We start from the raw sequence: 22,993 nt of genomic DNA, 5'->3' as shown, positions 1-22,993 counted from the left end.
AACTATTAGTGTCTTGCCATTGCTGTTGTGTGGGCATCTGTTCTGCCAGTGCTTCCACTGTGGTTCTTAAGCTTTGGATTTCATCTGAAAGGCTCAGTGGTGGTCATATCTTTTGCACATGATACTGTTGGTGTCATGGAATTGTTGATAGCCATAGCAAAGTCCTCTAGTACATGAGTTCAAATTGTATAATTTTTGTAACTATGAATTATATACTGAAAAATTGAAATAATTGGGACCATGATATACAGCCCATTTTTTGTTTCAGGTTGGATATAGTATCAGATTTGAAGATTGTACTTCAGAACGAACAATTATCAAGTACATGACAGATGGAACTCTGCACAGAGAATTCTTGTCTGAACCTGATCTTTTAAGTTACAGGTAGGATATTCAGTGTAAATATGATTTAGTTTCCACATCTTGATGAAGTTCAGATATTGGATCCACAGTTGAAGAACCTTGAAAATGGAGAACATTCTTTCCAGCAGCAGCTTGATATACTCATTTCTTAGAGAAGATGGTTCGGAAATATGTAACTTAATTTTCAAATACACATCATCATATGAGACATTACGTATGGCTAGGGACAAGAAAACGTAGCATCTATTTTTGGCAAAGTTTGCATCTATTTTTTCAAAAGTCACATTATTTTTGTAAAAATTTGTGCCTTTTATTTATTTATTTATTTATTTATTTATTTGTGAATGATTAGGCACGCATATTTAAAAGAGAAGACAAACAAAGCCTTAGTTCTTTGAAATTGACTGTTAAAAAGAATTGCTGATTGGCAATTTTGTGACTGGAATATTTACCTGTGCAAAAACTTCAACACGTTTTTTTTCTGAAGTGGGCTTTGCTTTTTCTTTTGGCTGTTTTTGAGCTTTCAAAAATAATTTTTCTGTTGAAAAGTAAGAACATTTTACCACCAGTGAACTGCATTTCTGATTTTAGTTGTTTCTATGCATTATTTGTCTTTTCATGCTCAATTCAAGGATTAAAAAATATGAAGACTGTTAATTTCAATCATTTGTGGGCATTCATAGCCGTGCAACCCATTAAAGCTGCAAATAGAACTGGCAAGGCAGTTACCATAGAAGTAGAACTGAAAGTGCAGTAAATCTATAACATTAGGGGAAGAATCTTGGCACAGTTGAGAAATGTCACAGATCCCCCCCCCCCCCCCCCCCCCTCAGCCACTTTAGCACTGAGTGTGGGCACTATAGGCTATAATGGCAGATGACCACGAATTTTAACAAATTAGAATTTTGACTACAGGATGGGAGATGAGCGGCACTTGGAAACAAGCCCCACCTCCCTTTTGCAGGGCAGCAACCCTTTCCAAAACTGACAAATTGACACAGGGATTGCCAATCTCTTCTGTTCTTGTAAGGGTTGTAATTAAAATCCACAATGGACCAGGATTAGTCACTTCACTTGTTTCAAAATGAGAAAAGAAAACAACGAGCAGCCTAATAGTAGTAACTGTTGTGACATGAAAACTGTGTTTCAGACTGGCAGATATACAAGTAACTTCATCTTTTGTGGGCAATTTTTTTTTTTTTTTTTTTTTTTACCATTGTGCCATCCAAGCATACCTGTAAGGCCACTTCTAGCCTTTAGTCTCTCTTCTATTTCATGAATTCCATATACTATGTACCTTATGGGTTGAAGATCCCTAATTCTGTGTAAGAGTAACAGTGACATATTTGGGTAATGAAACTTTAAGTCAGGCCATGAGACATGGCTATGATAGTAAGAGCATTGCACACAGAAAGGGCCAGATATGGCTCGAAACCACAGACAGGTTTCATTCAAAATAATTTTCAACGTAGTTGTGATGATGTACTGGCAGTCAAATGTTGAAATTGAACTAACTCAGTTTTTTTGTAAGCAGTGGTAGTCATATGTAACAGATTGATAGATGAGAAATAGATTATAATGAAAACAGGGTACAGTAAGTGGATGGACTTTCCAAATGACGTTTTCCATCTTTTTTGTGCAAGTGTGTTAACAGGCATTATGCTTCTAATCTGTTTGCATTATTTTTAATTCCATGGGTTGCAGTTTGATACTGCCACTGTATTATGTGCTACGCAGTGAGATTAGACATGTATTGTAGAAAAAGATAAGTCTCCATAAACAACAAATATGTATTTAGGTATTATGCATTCAAAATATATAATAAATTTGTGACTTAGCTACTGATTTAATCATCATTAATATTTATCATACAATATTATCTTTCTGTCTGTTTCAGTGTAATGATTATCGATGAAGCTCATGAGCGCACACTACACACAGATATATTGTTCGGACTTGTAAAGGATATAGCAAGATTTAGATCAGACCTAAAACTGCTTATCTCTAGTGCTACACTGGATGCACAAAAGTTTTCTGAATTTTTTGATGACGCTCCCATATTTAAAATACCAGGTATGGTAAAACTAGAGATAAATGATCATTATAGAACCAGCTTACTTTTGTTTGTGTTTGTATAGGCTCTTCCTTATATGGTGCAAGCACTGTATCCAGCATTGTGCAGGGACCGTTACTTCTGTAAACAGGTTTTGATTGCTGCATATGCTTCAGCCCATTTCTTGGACAGTGCGGCAGATGGTGTACCAGTTTTTGCCAAGAATAAAGTAGACAAGCGATGAGTGGCCTTGGAAAGAAGTGCAAGAAAATCTTTGTACCATTTAGCTTATCAGACTAGTGCATCACTAGCATCTGAGCATCAAAAACACCTCATAATAATACTGTCATAGACATGTTGGTGATGTGTGTTGTTGCACTGTCTGTGTGATGTAATGGTAGAAGTTTTTGTAAGTCTCACAAAAAAAGGATGCAGTGTATTATTCACAAACCTATCAAAGCTATGATGGGGTGGAAAAAGATCGGTCCAATAATTTTTGTTGTTCTAATTGCATACCACACTCCTGTTTTCACACAATGATAAGGCTTTTGATGAGGATTTTCAGAATTCTATTGTTCTGGATTTTTGCATTCCCTGATAAATGCAGGTGTGCTTCATCGGAAATGAGGGCATCATCCACTGACTGTGATATCCAATTGCAGTACTGACGTTGAGCAGTAGTATGTTAATTGGTCAGTTGATGCACTGCTGTTACTTTGTAAGGTTTCAGTTTGGGTTTGTGCATGTATAGCCCAAAGAGCAGGCCTTTTTGGCACACCAGTGTGAAAGTGCTGAATGACACAGTGGTCATTTACATGTTTCCTTGGAACTAACTTAAAAAAAAAAAAAAAAAAAAAAAAAGCCAAGGGGGTTGCGCAACCTAGCTTTCATTGACTTTGAACATAATATCTTTGTATCCTAATTCTTATGGTTTCTTATATTATTGTTACCTTTTCTCTCTTACACATAATCTTTTGAACACCATCAGATTCAATACTTATGATGTACCAGATTAAACTCTTTTAATACTGGATTAAAGTCTTTAAATGCCAATGCCCAATTTAAATGGCTCAGCTTCAAATGAATACATATAACATCTTCTACTTCTACATCTACATCCATACTCCGCAAGCCACCTGACGGTGTGTGGCGGAGTGTACTTTGAGTACCTCTATTGGGTCTCCCTTCTATTCCAGTCTCATATTGTTCGTGGAAAGAAAGATTGTTGGTATGCCTATGTGTGGGCTCTAATCTCTCTGATTTTATCCTCAAGGTCTCTTCACGAGATATTCGTAGGAGGGAGCAATATACTGCTTGACTCCTCGGTGAAGGTATGTTCTCGAAATTTCAACAAAAGCCCGTACCGAGCTACTGAGCATCTCTGCTGAGAGTCTTCCACTGGAGTTTATCTATCATCTGCGTAACGCTTTCGCGATTGCTAAATGATCCTGTAACGAAGCGTGCTGCTCTCCGTTGGACTTCTCTATCTCTTCTATCAACCCTATCTGGTATGGATCCCACACTGATGAGCAATATTCAAGCAGTGGGTGAACAAGTGTACTGTAACCTACTTCCTTTGTTTTCGGATTGCATTTCCTTAGGATTCTTCCAATGAATCTCAGTCTGGCATCTGCTTTACCGACGATCAACTTTATATGATCATTCCATTTTAAATCACTCCTAATGCCTACTCCCAGGTAATTTATGGAATTAACTGCTTCCAGTTGCTGACCTGTTATATTGTAGCTAAATGATAAGGTATCTATCTTTCTATGTATTCGCAGCATATTACACTTGTCTACATTGAGATTCAGTTGCCATTCCCTGCATGATGCGTCAATTCGCTGCAGATCCTCCTGCATTTCAGTACAATTTTCCATTGTTACAACCTCTTGATATACTACAGCATCACCCACAAAAACCTTCAGTGAACTTCCATTGTTATCCACAAGATCATTTATGTATATCGTGAATAGCAACGGTCCTATGACACTCCCCTGCGGCACACCTGAAATTACTCTTACTTCGGAAGACTTATCTCCATTGAGAATGACATGCTGCATTCTGTTATCTGGGAACTCTTCAATCCAATCACACAATTGGTCTGATAGTCCATATGCTCTTACTTCGTTCATTAAACGAGCATGGGGAACTGTGTCAAACGCCTTGCGGAAGTCAAGAAACACGGCATCTACCTGTGAACCCGTTTGTATGGCCCTCTGAGTCTCGTGGACGAATAGCGCAAGCTGGGTTTCACATGACCGTCTTTTTTGAAACCCATGCTGATTCCTACAGAGTAGATTTCTAGTCTCCAGAAAAGTCATTATACTCGAATGTAATACGTATTCCAAAATTCTACAACTGATTGATGTTAGAGAAGTAGGTCTATAGTTCTGAACATCTGTTCGACATCCCTTCTTGAAAACGGGGATGACCTGTGCCCTTTTCCAATCCTTTGGAATGCTATGCTCTTCGAGAGACCTACGGTACACCGCTGCAAGAAGGGGGGCAAGTTCCTTCGTGTACTCTGTGTTAAATCAAACTGGTATCCCATCAGGTCCAGCGGCCTTTCCTCTTTTGAGTGATTTTAATTGATTTTCTATCCCTTTGTCATCTATTTCGATATCTACCATTTTGTCATCTGTGTGACAATATAGAGAAGGAACTACAGTGTAGGCTTCCTCTGTGAAACAGCTTTGGGAAAGAGACATTTAGTATTTCGGCCTTTAGCCTGTCATCCTCTGTTTCAGTACCATTTTGGTCACAGTGTGTCTGGACATTTTGTTTTGACATAAGACCACAATTTCTTAGGTTTTTCTGCCAAGTCAGTACATAGAACTTTACTTTCGAATTCATTGAACACCTCTCGCATAGCCCTCTTCACACTGCATTTGTACGATGGTTTTGAACTTTGTCCACTGATCCTCAACACTATCTGTTCTTGAGACAAAACTTTTGTGTTGAGCCGTCAAGTAGTCTGAAATCTGCTTTTTGTCACTTTTGCTAAACAGAAAAATCTTCCTACCTTTTTTAATATTTCTATTTACAGTTGAAATCATCAATGCAGTAACTGCTTTAGGATCACTGATTCCCTGTTCTGTGTTAACTGTTTCAAATAGTTCAGGTCTGTTTGTCACCAGAAGGTCTAATATGTTATTGCCATGAGTCAGTTCTCTGTTTAACTACTCAAGGTAGTTTTCAGATAATGCACTTAAAAAAATTTCACTGGATTCTTTGTCCCTGCCACCCATTATAAATATTTGAGTCTCCCAGACTATATCTGGCAAATTAAAATCTCCACCCAGAACTATAACATGGTCAGGAAATTTACTTATAATATTTTCCAAATATTCCTTCAGGTGCTCTGCCACAACAGCTGCTGAGCCAGGGGGCCTATAGAGATATCCAATTACCATGTTTGAGCCTGCTTTAACTGTGACCTTCACCCAAATTATTTTACATTTCGGGTCACCGTCAATTTCCTTAGATACTATTGCACTTTTTATTGCTATAAACACACCTCCCCCTTCACTGTCCAACCTGTCTCTGTGCTATACGTTCCAATCCATAAGCAGTGTATATTAAAATTTCTAAGTCTCTGTACGACAGTGTACATTAAATACATTGCCAGGGCATGCACAACTTTTGCAGTTATTGAGGATGATGTGGTGCTCTATTGTCCTCTTTGCTCTTACCTTATGCTGTCTTTGTTATCTAGTTGTTAAGTCCAATTTATGGATTACAGTAAATTTGATTCAAATCAATATCTAAAAAGCAAGCATCAAGAGGACACTATGACTGTAAAAATAATGTCAAAAGAGGGTAAGAGCAAGATAGAAGACTAATAAGAAGTGTTACCTGTGTGGTAGAGAATGATGGGTATGACTAAAATGCTATTTAGAGAAATTATGAAATTAAAAAAGTAAACATGCAGTGGCCTCCCAATTAGCATGCATAGATTCACAGATTGCTTAGGCTTGAACATACCAATGGGAGCAAAGTAGAATATTGTAACAATATGTCCAGGTGTGGTATCACTTAAGTTATGAAAATATGAAAAGGATAGAGTGCTACTCACAACATGGAGGAGGCATCGAGTAGCAGACAGGCATTTTGAAAAAAGACTGCTAAATATTGTTAGCTACAGGATTAAGTCAACATTGTCAGAAGCTTTCTCTAATATTCCCCAAAGGTCTCTTTAATTTTCCTGTAGGCGGTCTCTATCTTACCCCTAGTGAGATAAGCCTCTACATCCTTACATTTGCACTCTAGCCATGCGTGCTTAGCCATTTTGCACTTCCTGTCGATCTCATTTTTGAGACGTTTGTATTCCTTTTTGCCTGCTTCACTTACTGCATTTTTGTATTTTCTCCTTTCATCAATTAAATTCAATATTTCTTCAGTTACCCAAGGATTTCTACTAGTCCTCGTCTTTTTACCTACTTTAAGCTGCATGCCCTTGGGAAAAATTAGCAAGGCCGTGGTTATTGTTACAAGGCCAGAAATTCTAAAGGTGGCAGGGGTAAAATACAGGGAGCGAAAGGCTATTTACAAATTGTACAGAAACCAGATGGCAGTTATAAGAGTCGAGGGGCATGAAAGGGAAGCAGTGGTTGGGAAGGGAGTGAGCCAGGGTGGTAGCCTATCCCCAATGTTATCCAATCTGTATATTGAGCAAGCAGTAAAGGAAACAAAAGAAAAGCTTGGAGTAGGTATTAAAATCCAGGGAGAAGAAAGAAAAACTTTGAGGTTCGCAGATTACAGTGTAATTCTGTCAGAGACAGCAAAGGGCTTGGAAGAGCAGTTGAATGGAATGGACAGTGTCTTGAAAGGAGGATATAAGATGAACATCAACAAAAGCAAAACGAGGATAATGGAATGTAGTCGAATTAAGTCGGGTGTAGCTGAGGGAATTAGATTAGGAAATGAGACACTTAAAGTAGTAAAGGAGTTTTGCTATTTGGGGAGCAAAATAACTGATGATGGTCGAAGTAGAGAGGATATAAAATGTAGACGGGCAATGGCAAGGAAAGCGTTTCTGAAGAAGAGAAATTTGTTAACATCGAGCATAGATTTAAGTGTCAGGAAGTAGTTTCTGAAAGTATTTGTATGGAGTGTAGCCATGTATGGAAGTGAAACATGGACAATAAATAGTTTGGACAAGAAGAGAATAGAAGCTTTCGAAATGTGGTGCTACAGAAGAATACTGAAGATTAGTTCGGTAGATCACATAACTAATGAGGAAGTATTGAATAGGATTGGGGAGAAGAGAAGTTTGTGGCACAACTTGAGCAGAAGAAGGGATCGGTTGGTAGGACATGTTCTGAGACATCAAGGGATCACCAATTTCGTATTGGAGGGCAGCGTGGAGGGTAAAAATCGTAGAGGGAGACCAAGAGATGAATACACAGATTCAGAAGGATGTAGGTTGCAGTAGGTACTGGGAGATGAAGAAGCTTTCACAGGATAGAGTATTAGGGAGACCTGCATCAAACCAGTCTCAGGACTGAAGACCACAACAACAACAACAACAACAACAGGATTAAGTACTTTATCAGACAGAGGCAATACAAAACGTACACACATTCACACATGAATAACTCGCACCCATATAGCCACTGTCATTGCCAGGCACTAAGGTCCAACTGTAACTGTGTCTGAAGTGAGCAGCATTCTTTTCTGGGGTTGATTATAGGGATATGGAAGAAACATTGGGCAGGGAGGAGAAGAAATAGCAGGAAAGAGTGGGTGAAAATACTAATACAGCCTTTAGGAGTGTGTAACAAAGTGGTGGGAACAGGGTAGTGGGTTGCTAGGTGCAGTACCAGGAGGTTGTGCGAAGGGGACATTAGAGAAGTAGAGACCGGGAAGGAGATAGGCAAATGGAGGACAGGTGTCATGGGAACAGAGGATATGTTTGCAGAGAGGATTCCCACTTGCACAATTAAGTAAAGCCTGTGTTGGTGGGAAGAATCCAAATGACATAGGATGTGGAGCAGCCTTTGAAGTCAAGTACATCTTGTTGGGGATGGTCCAAATGTTTCTTGGGCACAGTTTAGCTGGGTGTATGCTCCCTGGAAAATCCAGGAAAAACCTGGGAATTTTTTAGAATCCTGTTTTTTTTATTGTATTAGTTTTCAGTTAACTTTTTTAAAAAATTTTGACTGTTAAGAACTGATACTCCAACAAAGAATTTTACTTCAGCCTGCTACTGCAGAATAATACTGCAGCAATATAAAACTTAAGTTGAAAGAAAATGCACAATTTACAACAACAAAACACAAAGCACACACAAGTGTCTGCTGGCAGCAAAATGTGTCAAAGGCTTTAGCATGAAGACTATGCAACACTTCATAACAAAAAGCTTTTGATGTTGTCAATGGGTTCATGCACATGTGCAGAGCTGAAAAGTTGCTTATGGACAACACTTTCTCCCACTTCTTGTTACAAACTGTGTGGCTGTTAGCTGTATAAACAGTTGCAGCAAGCAGCCAGGTGCTACCCACATTTTTTTTTTCTGGTGCAGCTAAGCTGCCTGATTTGTGGATGTACAGAGTAGTGAGTGTTGTAGTAGCGATTGGTTTCCATGTGACCTGTGTTTACAGTTCGTGATTTTGCTGTTCTCTCATCGTTTGCAGCTCCCACGTCAAATGAAAACGCCACAGATTTCTGTGGCTGGGACTGTCAAGTGAATTAAAATACATTCACATAATTACGAAAGGCTACAATTGGTTACTAGTTTCAGTTTTCTGATTTTATTTTGTTTCTATGTTATTGACAATCAAGCATTAATAATCTTGCAGAACAATGAAGTTATTTTTGTTGGTTTGCCACACAAATTCAACTTTTATTAACATTTCCTGCAGTAGCAGTCAATTTATTTGAAATGATGTGTTTCATTCCACACTGTTGGCTGGTTTCAACTATTCACTGGATTTTCTGTGCACGTTTTCACCTTATGGCACATATGGCATTATGCCATAGTAAGGAACCAAACATGAGATAAAATGATGCTGGTACTCCAAGAAAACTGGCTTTCCGAAAACTTTTTTGTTGTTGTTTGCATATTCATCCTGGATGGGCATTTGTGTGTACAGACAGCTTGTTAGTGCAGGGATCACCAACAGGTAGATCTGTGGTACATTACATGGTGGCATTGTATGCCAATTAAATCATGGGCCGTCCAGAGGAATCCTTCCTAATGACCCAGAATCCCAAAACTCTCACCTTGTTCAGGTTCACTGATGATGTCTTCATAAACTGGAGTGAGGGTGAGGACACCCAATTATCCAGACCTCAATACTTTCTCCCCCTTTCACTTAGCGTCTTACTCCTCAGCTCAACAAGTTACCTTCCTTGTGTTGACCCCCATCTCAAGGATGTTTTCATTAGTATTATTGTCTACATCAGACTTACCAGCCACCAACAGTACTTCCAATTCTAGAAACAGACCTCTTGTGCCTTGTCTCCCCAGTCACCTACCACCCCACATCACCCAGTGTCCAGCCCCCAAAAAAGCGACACTCTTTGAGGTTTGCCTCGTAACTGCAACTGTAATGGGGAATCAAGGCTGTAATACAACAGTATGCAAATGATAGATTGCTACTCACCACACAGAGAAAGCACTGAGTGGTAAACAGGCACTTAGAAGAAAGTGCTGCTAGATATTATTAGCTATCAAATTAATCTTTCATCAGATGCCCACGACAGAGCAACTGAATCCTATTCTCTTCCCCACTATTATCCCAACTCGTCCCACAGAAGTTTTCTGCTACCCAGCCGACTTATGCATTATCCTTGGCTGTCCCTGTTCCACCCATGGTCCCAGCCCCCTTGTCCTGTGACTCACACCTGATAGACCAGATGCTAGACCTGTCTTATACATCCTCCCAACAGCACCAACTGCAGTCCTGCCAGTGGCATCTCCTAACCCGTCAATCCATCTGTGACAGCAGCCATATGATCTACCACCTTACCTGCAACCACTACACTGCATTCAGTGTAATCATGGTTGCTAATAAGCAGTTTGTATACATGAATCTCAACCTCCAAACTGTGGTCCAGGGACAGATGGACCACCCAGTTGCTGAATGTGCTGCCAGCGTCATGTATTGGACTTAACAATTGCTTCACAGTGTGTACCACCTTGATTCTTTCCTCCAATACCAGCTTTTCGGAATTGCACAGGTGGAAACTTACCCTCCAGCGTATCCTTTGTTCCCTTAAGCTTCCGGGTGTCAGCTTTTACAAGTCCCCTTCCTTCTCCTTCCTATCCCCATCCATCCTCCCATTCCAATCCTACACACACCTTCTGTCCAGCCAGCATCCCTGCGTAGTTCCATATTCCTACCCTGCTATTTGTTTCGCTGCCTGCCCCACCTCGCTTCTGTTCATGTACTACCCAACACAGCAAAGAATGTTTCCGATCTCAGATGCAGTTACAGTTGCGCCTCACAACCATTATCTACACCACAGAATAATCTTGTGCTGATTGAAATCATAAGTCACAAATAATAAGTCACAAACCTTTTCATCTTTTTGTCGGGATTCATTCCCTTGGCATTCACTTGTAGTGTGGCAGCTGTGGATGTGAAGGTGTCTGAAACATTACTACGTCCCATTCATCAGTCAAAAATTCCATTAGCTTCATGATACAGCTTTCAGAAATCTTTTCTCTTCATGCGTAAATAGTCCATTGTCGAATTGTATCTCGTCAGGAAGCCCACATAGAATTTTTGGTGCCAGCACGTGGCTGTAATCATCCACATTTTCCCCTAAGGCTCATAAGGCTTATATGCATTTGTTACATGTGATATACACAGCAATCAAAATGTCTGTTGATGCATGTGACATTGTTTTCATAGCTTCAAGATAATCAAATTCAGTTATACGGTTTTGGCTCCATAGCATAAAACAAAGATTCGTTTCATTTCCTCATATGAATTGGCAGTGATTGGAATTTTTTCAGTGAGGTTCTTTGGCTCATCACCCAAGCACTTGTGGAGGAACACATTCTGTCCATAGCAGAAATTGAAGGACTGCTGTCTGTAGAAGACTAAACTGTTCTGAAAATTGAGACCACTTCTGTATTTCTCCTGAAAATAGCTCTAATATGATGGCTGGAATTTGACTGTGTGTTTCATGAGGCATAGGAGCTGTTGTTGTAGCTGAAGCATCCATAAGTCTCAGGTTTTCAACCAAACAAGGAAAAATGTAGGGTGGAATAACAACAGTATTATGAAAAAGATAGATTACTACTCACCACGTAGAGGAGGTTTTGAGTCTTTTAGACAGATACAATGAAAAGTCTGCTAAACATTTAAGCTCTTGGACAAAAAGTATTTATTTGGAACCAACAAACACACATACATTTACACAAGCACAATTCACATACATGCATGGCCACTGTCTCCGTGCATTATGGTACAACTGTGGTGGGGAGGGAGAGTGATAGTGGGGGTGGGGGAGAAGATGATGTGCTGTCTTGAGACTGTGCAGGGACTTGGTGGGGACAGGATAGGGCTGCTCAAATGGCCATTGTCTCTGCCCACTGTAGCATGACTGCATTGGTGAGGGAGAGCAGTAGTGGGAGGGGGAAGATGTTGTCCTGTCTTGATACTGTGCAGTGACTTCATGGCCACAGGATAGGGCTGCTAAGTGCAGAGTTGGGAGGCTTTGCTCGAGGGATGGAGGGGGGGGGGGGGGGGGTTGGCAGGTGGTGAAGGGAGAGGGAAGATTACAAGAGATACGGAAAGGGAAAGGACTGTAGATGCGTTGGCAGAATAGAAGGTATGCGTTCCGCTGGATTTGGGGAAGGGAAGGTGATAAGTAGGAGGAGGACAGGGACTAGTGAAGGTTGAGACCAGAGGGATTACAGCAATGAAGAATATGTTGTGGGGAGAGTTAGGAATGTTAGGAGTGGTGATTATTGCTGGAACTTTCGGTTTTCAGTTATATCAGTTTTTCTTTCAATGCCAGTTCAACCTGACTGGTAAAACCTCACAAAATAACCGGTTTCTTAAATAACCAATTTTTTGTTTTTCATTTCTAATATTTCCTGTAATAAATGTAGAACCTGAACAAAGACTGAAAAAATTGATTTCCACATTTTCAAGGTACACAGAACAAAAATATCAAATTAAATAGATAAGTAAAAGGAAACTTAGTGTGTCCATCATTCAGTGTTTTTCTCAAAAATGATAATTGGTTGAATTCTACAAGACGTCACTAGTATCTTCATATTGTGATAATTTTCTGAAAAACTACAAAAAAATGTTCTAATTGTAGATCATAGCTATTTGGGCACTACAAATAGTTGGTACTGAAGGGTGAAAACTGGTCTAGCGGTTCTAGGCGCGCAGTCCGAAACCCCGCGACTGCTACGGTCGCATGTGTGATGTCCTTAGGTTAGTTAGGTTTAAGTAGTTCTAAGTTCTAGGGGACTGATGACCACAGATGTTGAGTTCCATAGTGCTCAGAACCATTTGAACCATTTTGAGGTTAAAGAACACTACTTTCCATGTTAATTTGTCTGTTTTCAATTACTACAACCAGATAAAGGCATATTATAGAGATGGGCACCAGATCAGCTACTTTCCATTTTTATTGTAAACTATGAGTGAATTGTTAAGTTTTAAGTTTTCTCCTTATACGATGTCGCAAGCGTGTATATGGCTCCCCCAATTCTTATTAATTTAAAGCAAGTGGAACATTGTATTTCACTTTTACAGCATTTTATAAAGTACTTTCAGACTAAGACAGTGCCATTCAGTAATACAATCGATATAATAATAATAATAATAATAATAATAATTATTATTATTATTATTATTATTATTATTATAAGATTGGTGGCTTTCCTGATTGATTTTAAGTTATAGAAAAAATATGTGCATAAAAGAAAATACAGGAAGCTCTCGTTTATCCATTTTAATGTAAACTCGAGACTGTACAGATAAGCAAAGAACTTGGATAATACAAAATACAGTGTGTACATAAAGTCTGGGAACACTTTCAGTTATTTATTGCACAAGATCTAAACATTGTACAGATGTCATACATATTGCATTTTGAAGAGAAACTCTGAAAGATTTTTTTACAAACATTCAATATGCAAACCATGAGTAAACTGGCAGATGTCAGTATGGTAATTGAATTCTTGTCATACCTGTCCCAGCATGCCATCGTCAACTCTGTATTCTCTCCTGGAGCTCTGCTACATCACGTAGTAGAGGCAGTATATACACCAGATCTTAAATGTGTCCCCACAGAAAAAAGTCACACGGAGTGAGATCTGGTGATCAGGGAGCCCATTTCATGAAACAGCTGTCCCTTTCTGTAGCATGGCCGATCCATTGAAGCGGCAGCTCCGTGTTCAGGTACCCACGAACTTCACGATGAATATGGGGTGGAACCCCAACCTGCTGAAAAAAGATGAACGGAGAGTCCAATTGCATTTGAGGCATCAGCCATTGCTGCATCTTGTCCAATTAGGAATATCCAGTGACAGTGCTCTTGGCAAAGAAGAATGGCATGTACAGTTGTTGATGTGGGGAAAAAAAAAAAACCAACATTTACCTTTGGGGAATCATACTCAAATTCAATGCATTGTTGTGGATGCTTTGTACCTCAGATTCGACAAATATGCCTGTCCACTTTTTAGTCGAACTCCTACAGACAGAAAGCTCACTCTGCACCTGAACTCATCATGTATGCGACTAGCACTGACTATCGGCAAATTACCAAACTGTGCTGTGACAGTATACATGAAAAGTGACATATGTATGATATCTGTACAATGTTTGGTTCTTGTGAAATAAATAATTGAAAGTGTTCCTGAACTTTATGTACTGACTGTATAAATTTTTAAGCATAAACTGAAAATACACACACACACACACACACACACACACACACACAAGCTAAAGTCCCACCAGTGTGGGATCCGCACCAGATAGGGTTGAGAGAAGAGATAGAGAAGATCTAACGGAGAGCAGCGCACTTTGTTGCAGGATCATTTAGTAATCGCGAAAGCATTACGGAGATGATAGATAAACTCCAGTGGAAGACTCTGCAGGAGAGACGCTCAGTAGGATGGTATGGGCTTTTGTTGAAGTTTCAACAACATACCTTCACCGAAGAGTCGAGCAGTACATTGCTCCCTCCTACGTATATCTCGCGAAGAGACCATGAGGATAAAATTAGAGAGATTAGAGCCTGCACAGAGGCATACCGACAATCTTTCTTTCGGCGAATTATATGAGACTGGAATAGAAGAGAGAACCGATAGAGGTACTCAGAGTACCCTCCGTCACACACCCTCAGGTGGCTTGCGGAGTATGGATGTAGATGTAGAAAGCCGCTTTGTGTTACTTATGCATTACTCACCAGAAACTGACAATTTATTTAAGTAATCACATTTAAAAACACACTGTAATAGGCATCTCTTCATTTTTGGAATCTGTACACTGGTATAGTTCAAACAAGTTTTGCCCTGCACATTATAATAATAAATCAAAGCGTTTCAGTGCCTCAGTATGCATGATAATGTACTTCTAGGTCACATCTCTTCCTCTTCTGGACACACATTGTTCACTATATCTGTGTCACTTAGCTGCTCAAATTCAACTGCATAGTTATCACTATTTAATCACATGTGGATGTTTTCATCATACACAGCTTCGCAACCAGAAATTTGTATTTTAAATGAAAATATCCATTCTAATCTGACAGTTTAGGTTCTCTTCCCACCTCCCATCAAACATTACATCGATAATATTCAAGCTGTTTAATCCACACCTTGTTCATCGGGAGCTTGCTGTGTTGTGTTTTTGATAATTACCCTTTTTTCAGGTTTATGCTAGTTATACATTTATTGTTTTTACAGGAAGGCGATTTCCAGTGGACATATACTATACGAAAGCTCCAGAGGCAGACTATATAGATGCATGTGTTGTATCGATACTGCAGATACATGCTACACAACCACTTGGAGATATCTTGGTTTTTTTAACAGGGCAAGATGAAATTGAAACTTGTCAGGAACTGCTTCAAGAGAGAACAAGGAGGCTAGGTTCCAAAATAAAGGAACTGATTATATTACCTGTATATGCTAATCTGCCTAGTGATATGCAGGCAAAAATATTTCAACCGACACCACCAGGTGCTCGCAAGGTATGTATAGCATGTTTTTTTGCTAATGTAACTGTTGAACATTAGTCTTTATGGTTCTAAGCCCTCAAGTTTTATATGGTTTTTATTTATGTTATATGTCACTATCTTATCCAGAAGTCAGACTGTCTGTGCAAACTATACATGGTATATCAGAAATACTTCTACAAAGTAGGGTTGGGTTTCTTGCACCAAAACAAGAAAACATTTCCGTGCAAAAGTATGACCAGAGACAACCATCATTTTTGTGTTATTAATGAAAGTTTACATTCAATTATGAAACAAAATTGCTGCCCAATACTTATTCACGGGAGGCAAAATTTTTAGTATTGCTGATAGACACATGTAAAAGTACATGAAGCCCTATTAACTTTCAGAACTATTAGTTCCATCTTCTGAGGGGAAAGAGAGATAGATTAGAGAAGGTTAAAAAGGAAGAGCAGATCACTTTCATCCAGGAAGAGAGTTACTAAGCTGTTATAAGGTTGGAGACAGACAGAGATGATTTAGGACAGAGGGTGGGGGATCAGAAAGAGTAGGAGGTCAATCATAAGACATTGGTGAACACTATCTCACCTTCAGTCCTAAGATGATAAAGGCAGAGTGAGAAGTAAAGCTAAATTAAGAGGAAGAGGAATAAAATGAGTATGGTATGCAGTGAAGAAAACAAGAATTTGGAATGCAGAGTGGAGAAGGAAGATTAAAAGTAAAATATCTATAAAGAAGATATTAAATAAGACATAATAAATGAAAAATATAATGATAAGAAAGTGGGGAGTGGGATCGTGTTATTAATGGAAGTTAAGTCCAAGGTCTTAATCCAAACTCGTCCCTACTTCAAATGGTCCGTTCTCGTCCTGGTGTGAATGATCAGGGGCTGTTAGTTTGAAAAGCTATTATTGTGTTGTACTAGTAAACCCTGGTTTCTTTACAGAATTGAATGATCATGTACAAAACGGTTTCAGAATTTTGATTAAATGTTTGATGTTAAACATGTATGCAAGAAAAAGTTTAAAAAAGGTTGGAAATTATGTTTAAAGTGTGTTGGAAGGCACTAAGTGCTCTCATTATCAAACACTGGATGAGTGTAGGCTGGGTGATTTGTGCTATATTTTAAGTAGAAGCTAATTTTTCATGCATCTAAAACTTTATGACATCAATCTTGTGAACTGTGTTTCATAAAATGATATAATTTTGCAGGTACATTCAGTGATATATGTGTATACTGTCTACAAAATGTGAAAGTGTTTGTAGTAAAGAAATAATAAATTAAAATATGTAGCCTGATGCTAAAGTCACATGAATAACGAAAATTTAGCAAGCGATAAGCTTTTTTCCTTTAATCCTTTTTTTTTGGGGGGGGCGCAATGAGAAAAAGTTTCCATAAAGGTTGGGAACTACGCGTATAGTTTGTTGGAAGTCACTAAGTGCACTCATTCTCAGATACTGGATGAATACACGCTAGGTATGTGTGTGCCATGAGTTCTGCTGCCATAAGACATATATTCAGTTTCTAATTTGTCTTACCTTGTTAAACCTATAACATAACATTATACCTCTTAAGGAGGATAGGCTGTCAAACGGGCTGTCTTGGAGAAGGAGAGATGCCACAGGACATTTTAATTTCCACTTTCTATACTTTTACGGATAAATTTATAAAACTTTGTCAGCATGACCAGGAAGGATTCAGAATTCACAATCATAGCAGTGGAAGTTCAAAAAAAAATTACATTTTTTTTAACATTTGAAATTTCATCATTTTTTCACTTCTGTTGGCTGCGTTTGTTGCTATAGGTACACGTTTCTTCATAAGTAAGAGAGATTCTTTGAAGAATTTTGCACAGCATACAAACCATACTTACAGGTGTATGAAACTCTAGAAATTATTTAATTTATGAAAAAATGAATGTACTATTACATTTTAAACTTCATGCTTCGAAAAAACTCAAATTTTATACTGAATTATTTCAATTTTTACCACAGTTATTAAGACATTTGGAAAATTCTAGTTTCATACAGCTGTTAGTATGGTTTGTATGCTGTGCAAAATTCATCGAAGAATCTCCCTTACTTATGAAGAAAAGTGTACTTATAGCAACATATGCAGCCAATGGTAAGTGAACAAAAGGTGAAATACAAATGTAAAAAAAAATTATTTTCTTATATTTTTGAGCTTCCACCACTATAAGGGTAAATCCTGAATCCTCTCTGGTCTTCCTGACAAAGTTTTATGAATTTATTTTTAAAAGTATAAACAGTGGAAATTGAAAATTCCTGTGGTGTCTGTCCTGCTCCAAGTCGTCCCATTTGATGTCCTACCCCCCTTAAGAATTAATTACGACAGCATTTTAAATTTTTGAATTCTGTCAATAATTATATGAAATACAGAAAATCTAATTTTTGTTGCCCTCTAGAAGCCATTTGGTAGGTAACCTGCAACTGTGACTGGGTTACTATGCCACAGGTTAGTCACTTACAAGGGTGCCCCTATGATAGTTTGAGTTTTTCTTTTTTTTGGGGGGGGGGTGGTATTGTAGACCTGAGGCTATGGAGTACTTTTAATATTTTGGAAGACAAAGGGTGCCTTGTGAGTAGCTATAAAAAACATTCCTGTTCTGACCCTGTTAAAAACCTGCATATTATTGACTTTTAAATTATTTTCTCGAAAGGAGAGCACCTGATAACATTATATTGTTTCCATATGGGACCTGTTTCCCCTGAGGATGGGTGCCCTTGGTCACTTAGTTATGTAGATACTTTTATTTTATTTCTGTCTATTGGCATTACTAAATATTTTGCCTCCTGAAGTTAAGTACATTCCATCCCATAATTTGATTGTTAATTAAGTTTATATTGTCACACCCAACATCATATTTTTCCAGGTAGTAAGTCATATTTGTGCTAGATATTGTTGAAACTACCCTAGGAATTCCAAAATTATGCATACATGCCACAGCTTTCCAACCTCGATCGTTACTAATAAAATAGTTCTGACAAACATTTATTTTTGTACATATAGAGTGTAACAATTATCTTTTATTTTCAGGTTGTGTTAGCAACAAACATTGCAGAAACTTCTCTAACTATTGACAATATTATTTATGTTATTGATCCTGGATTTTGTAAGCAAAACAATTTTAATTCAAGAACTGGGATGGAATCATTGATCATTGTCCCAATATCAAAGGTAAACATACACTACCATAACTTTATCTGTATATTCAAGTTTATGATGTGCTTGGGCTATAATTTGACTTAGGAAGTACAACTCCCAAATGCGGGTATTTTAAAGTAGTAAGTGCAAATTTTATGTACTTGTGCATTAGTTTATCTTAAAAATACTTTACTTGCACAAGTAATTTACTTTGACAATCTTTCCCCTTTTCAAGAAAATTTAACAACCTAGATTGCATTCAGTACTATTTATTCTTGATGATTGGTTTCAATAGTTAAGACTGTCATCTTCTAATCTTCAAAAACTTGTTGTATGTCCTTTTTTGTTATGACTGTGTCAGACATGCCATGTTGACATTATAGTGAGTAGCATATAGCAGATTCCATAGAGGTTTGTTAAAAATAAAAACAGATTTATCACAAATGAAAACAATACAGTTAAAAAGCACCTTGTGTAACAAGGGATGTCTACACATGTAACATTCCACTGATGTTTGTTGGATGTTGAATTGCATAACAGTGCACATTTGCACACTTCTTTATGTTTACATGATGATTTAAATATGTTGTGTATCCTTATTCTCTTAAGAACACAGTTCAACTGACTGCCAGTGCCTACTACAATCAGCTACAGGACACCAGACTTTCTCAAACCAAGTTTATCTTTTACTGAACCTAGAAGAGCTCTGAGAACTTAATATTTCTTCAGTAATCTTACTCTTTTCAAAGAAACACTCAACATATGGCAAGGTTACCATTCCTCCATGCTCTTCACTTTCTTCCGGCTCCAATTTTCCTCATAATCTCAGATTGTCTTTAATAAGAGACAGAACTTTTTCCTTCAAAAGCAGCCACTGGAAGGCAAATTTCATTCTAACTGTAATTTTCTAATGTTCATATAGTTGTTGTTGTTGTTGTTGTTGTGGTCTTCAGTCCCGAGACTGGTTTGATGCAGCTCTACATGCTAATCTATCCTGTGCAAGCTTCTTCATCTCCCAGTACCTACTGCAACCTACATCCTTCTGAATCTGCTTAGTTTATTCATATCTTGGTCTCCCTCTACGATTTTTACCCTCCACGCTGCCCTCCAATACTAAATTGGTTATTCCTTGATGCCTCAGAACATGTCCTACCAACCGATCCCTTCTTCTGGTCAAGTTGTGCCTCAAACTTCTCTTCTCCCCAATCCTATTCAATACTTCCTCATTAGTTATGTAATCTACCCATCTGATCTTCAGCATTCTTCTGTAGCACCACATTTCGAAAGCTCTCTTGTCTAAACTATTTATCGTCCATGTTTCACTTCCATACATGGCTACACTCCATACAAATACTTTCAGAAAAGACTTCCTGACACTTAAATCTATACTCGATGTTAACAAATTTCTCTTCTTCAGAAACGCTTTCCTTGCCATTGCCAGTCTACATTTTATATCCTCTCTACTTCGACCATCATCAGTTATTTTGCTCCCCAAATAGCAAAACTCCTTTACTACTTTAAGTGTCTCATTTCCTAATTTAATTCCCTCAGCATCACCCAACTTAATTCGACAACATTCCATTATCCTCGTTTTGCTTTTGTTGATGTTAATCTTATATACTCCTCTCAAGACACTGCCCATCCATTCGACTGCTCTTCCAAGTCCCTTGCTGTCTCTGACAGAATTACAATGTCATCGGTGAACCTCAAAGTTTTTATTTCTTCTCCATGGATTTTAATACCTACTCCGAATTTTTCTTTTGTTTCCTTTACTGCTTGCTCAATATACAGATTGAATAACATCGGGGAGAGGTTACAACCCTGTCTCACTCCCTCCCAACCACTGCTTCCCTTTCATGCCCCTCGACTCTTATAACTGCCATCTCGTTTCTGTACAAATTGTAAATAGCCTTTCGCTCCCTGTATTTTAACCCTGCCACCTTTAGAATTTGAAAGAGAGTATTCCAGTGAACATTGTCAAAAGCTTTCTCTAAGTCTATAAATGCTAGAAATGTAGGTTTGCCTTTCCTTAATCTTTCTTCTAAGATAAGTCGTAAGGTCAGTATTGCCTCACGTGTTCCAGTATTTTTACGGAATCCAAACTGATCTTCCCCGAGGACGGCTTCTACCAGTTTTTCCATTCGTCTGTAAAGAATTTGTGTTAGTATTTTGCAGCTATGCCTTATTAAACTGATTGTTCGGTAATTTTCACATCTGTCAACACCTGCTTTCTTTGGGATTGGAATGATATAAAAAAAAATAAGAAAAAGGTTTTCATGTGTGTGCTGTTTGTATTATTTGCAATAAACAGTAGATCATGTTTAAATGATTTTTTCTCAAAGGACATGCCCCAATTTCTAACTAAACCACCCACATGTAAAAGCAGTTCTGATTTTTTATAGAACTGAGTAAAGGAGACCAATCATCAAATAGTAGAAGTGTTTTATCAACAACTCGGTGCTTCTACTGTTCGGTTTGTGGTGTCCTTTATTCCTAAACTATTTACATTCTACCACAACTTTCCTTACTATATTTACATTCTGATTTTTGCCATCCAGCTCTTAGTATTTGGAATATCTTGAAAAATATCTTGCTATGAGGGTTTCAGTCTTAACGAAACACACAATTTGGAACTGTTGGGTGGAAACTGGATACAATTTACTGTCATTTCTCAGCTGCTGCTACAAACTAGGATGTAATCTTATCCTAATCCAGACTAATTTGAGATGGCTCTGTGAATTGCATGTTAGACAATATTTTGTTGATAAAATGAATCAAAATTGCTTCTTATTTTTTTATTTATCACCATTTAAAAAACCATGTCAGCTGTCCTTTTTTCCCTGATTCCCAGCTGACCTCAAAAGAAAAAAAATACCTGATGCAGTGCCTCATAGGAGGGACACTTAATATGTAAAACAGTTGTCATATGAGAAAAATTCAACAATAAAATAAATACTTGCAGTTTAGTTGATAAAATTTTATACACAATTTAATCATTGCAGTGTTCTTTATTTTTAAAATGATGAATCTGTAGAAAGATGTTATTTTGTACTCCCCTCTTCCTCCCACCCCCCTTTTCTCTCTCTCTCTCTCTCTCTCTCTCTCTCTCTCACACACACACACACACACACACACACACACACACTCACACTCACACATATACAATATTCATTGATCAGTTTGTATAGGAAACTTAACATCTACAGTCTATTTTTTATGAACAGATTGTAATTCTCCCAAATGTGTGTAAAGCACTGAGTAAGGAATGATTAATAATATCTCATTACATTGATTTCCTTCACCACTGTTGTCATATGAAGGGAAACTTCAACAACATTTTCATTATTGAAATGACTAAACATATTCTGTTGTATTTCTTTATAACCCTGTTTTGTGGAAATGTAATGTTAGAAAATTATTACTCGTTACTTCTAGATAATTATTTCATAATTGTGTTTTTTATCAGTATTTCTGAAAAACTGTGTTTGTTATGTTAGTGAAGCATATATTTATGTTGTGTTGAAACATTACAATCTCAGTACAGTTTCTAATAATTAAAGGAGGGTTAGTTGGTTTATTTTTCAGGCATCAGCTAATCAACGTGCAGGCCGTGCTGGCCGTGTGGCAGCTGGCAAGTGTTTCCGACTATATACAGCATGGGCATACAAACATGAGCTGGAAGACAATACAATCCCTGAGATACAAAGGATCAACCTGGGGAATGCAGTCCTGACTCTGAAGGCTTTAGGCATTAATGACCTGTTGCATTTTGATTTCCTTGATCCACCACCTCATGAGACTTTGGTAAGCACAGTGCTTAACTATTATGCTGTATGCTTAGAAGACGAGTGAGAGCATATTAGAAATTATTGTAATTATTATTCATTAAGGTGATTAACTGAGGAAAAAAACAAAACAAAAAAGAGGTGTAGAAAGAAAAAATCTAGGAGTGGTGCAGCTCAAATTGGATTAGCCTATTTTTGAAATCAATCCCATGAAATTTATAAACTAAGTACATTAAATATGTAGTATTGTAACAGCTTTGTTTTTCTTTATGTCACCCAGTTTACATTACAATATTTGACAGTGAGAAGACAAGTGTCTCTGTGCCATCCATTTGAACAGCAATATTTGGAGCATTTGACTGACACACAGATTAAAAAAATTGGTTATATATCTAGCTTGTGTTGCTTTTTAATATTTCCTTCATTACTTTCATCATATGAAAGAAAACTGTGAAAGGGTGAGAGGAT

The 22,993-nt window shown here is 37.9% G+C and overlaps 1 protein-coding gene across 1 annotated transcript in view; it reads left to right on the top strand.

Annotated features, from left to right (window-relative positions):
• The window catches only part of LOC126273162 (pre-mRNA-splicing factor ATP-dependent RNA helicase DHX16), a 105,318-nt gene that overhangs the window by 44,845 nt on the left and 37,480 nt on the right, over positions 1-22,993 (top strand). The window contains exons 8-12 of the mRNA XM_049976631.1: positions 269-384; positions 2,261-2,436; positions 15,303-15,589; positions 18,633-18,773; positions 22,326-22,544. Coding sequence (XP_049832588.1) covers positions 269-384; positions 2,261-2,436; positions 15,303-15,589; positions 18,633-18,773; positions 22,326-22,544 — 939 coding nt within the window. The remainder of the gene's footprint in view (positions 1-268; positions 385-2,260; positions 2,437-15,302; positions 15,590-18,632; positions 18,774-22,325; positions 22,545-22,993) is intronic.

Source organism: Schistocerca gregaria, chromosome 5 (genome assembly GCF_023897955.1).
Source record: "Schistocerca gregaria isolate iqSchGreg1 chromosome 5, iqSchGreg1.2, whole genome shotgun sequence".
NCBI lineage: Eukaryota > Metazoa > Arthropoda > Insecta > Orthoptera > Acrididae > Schistocerca > Schistocerca gregaria.
This window is presented reverse-complemented; position numbering and strand designations above follow the sequence as displayed.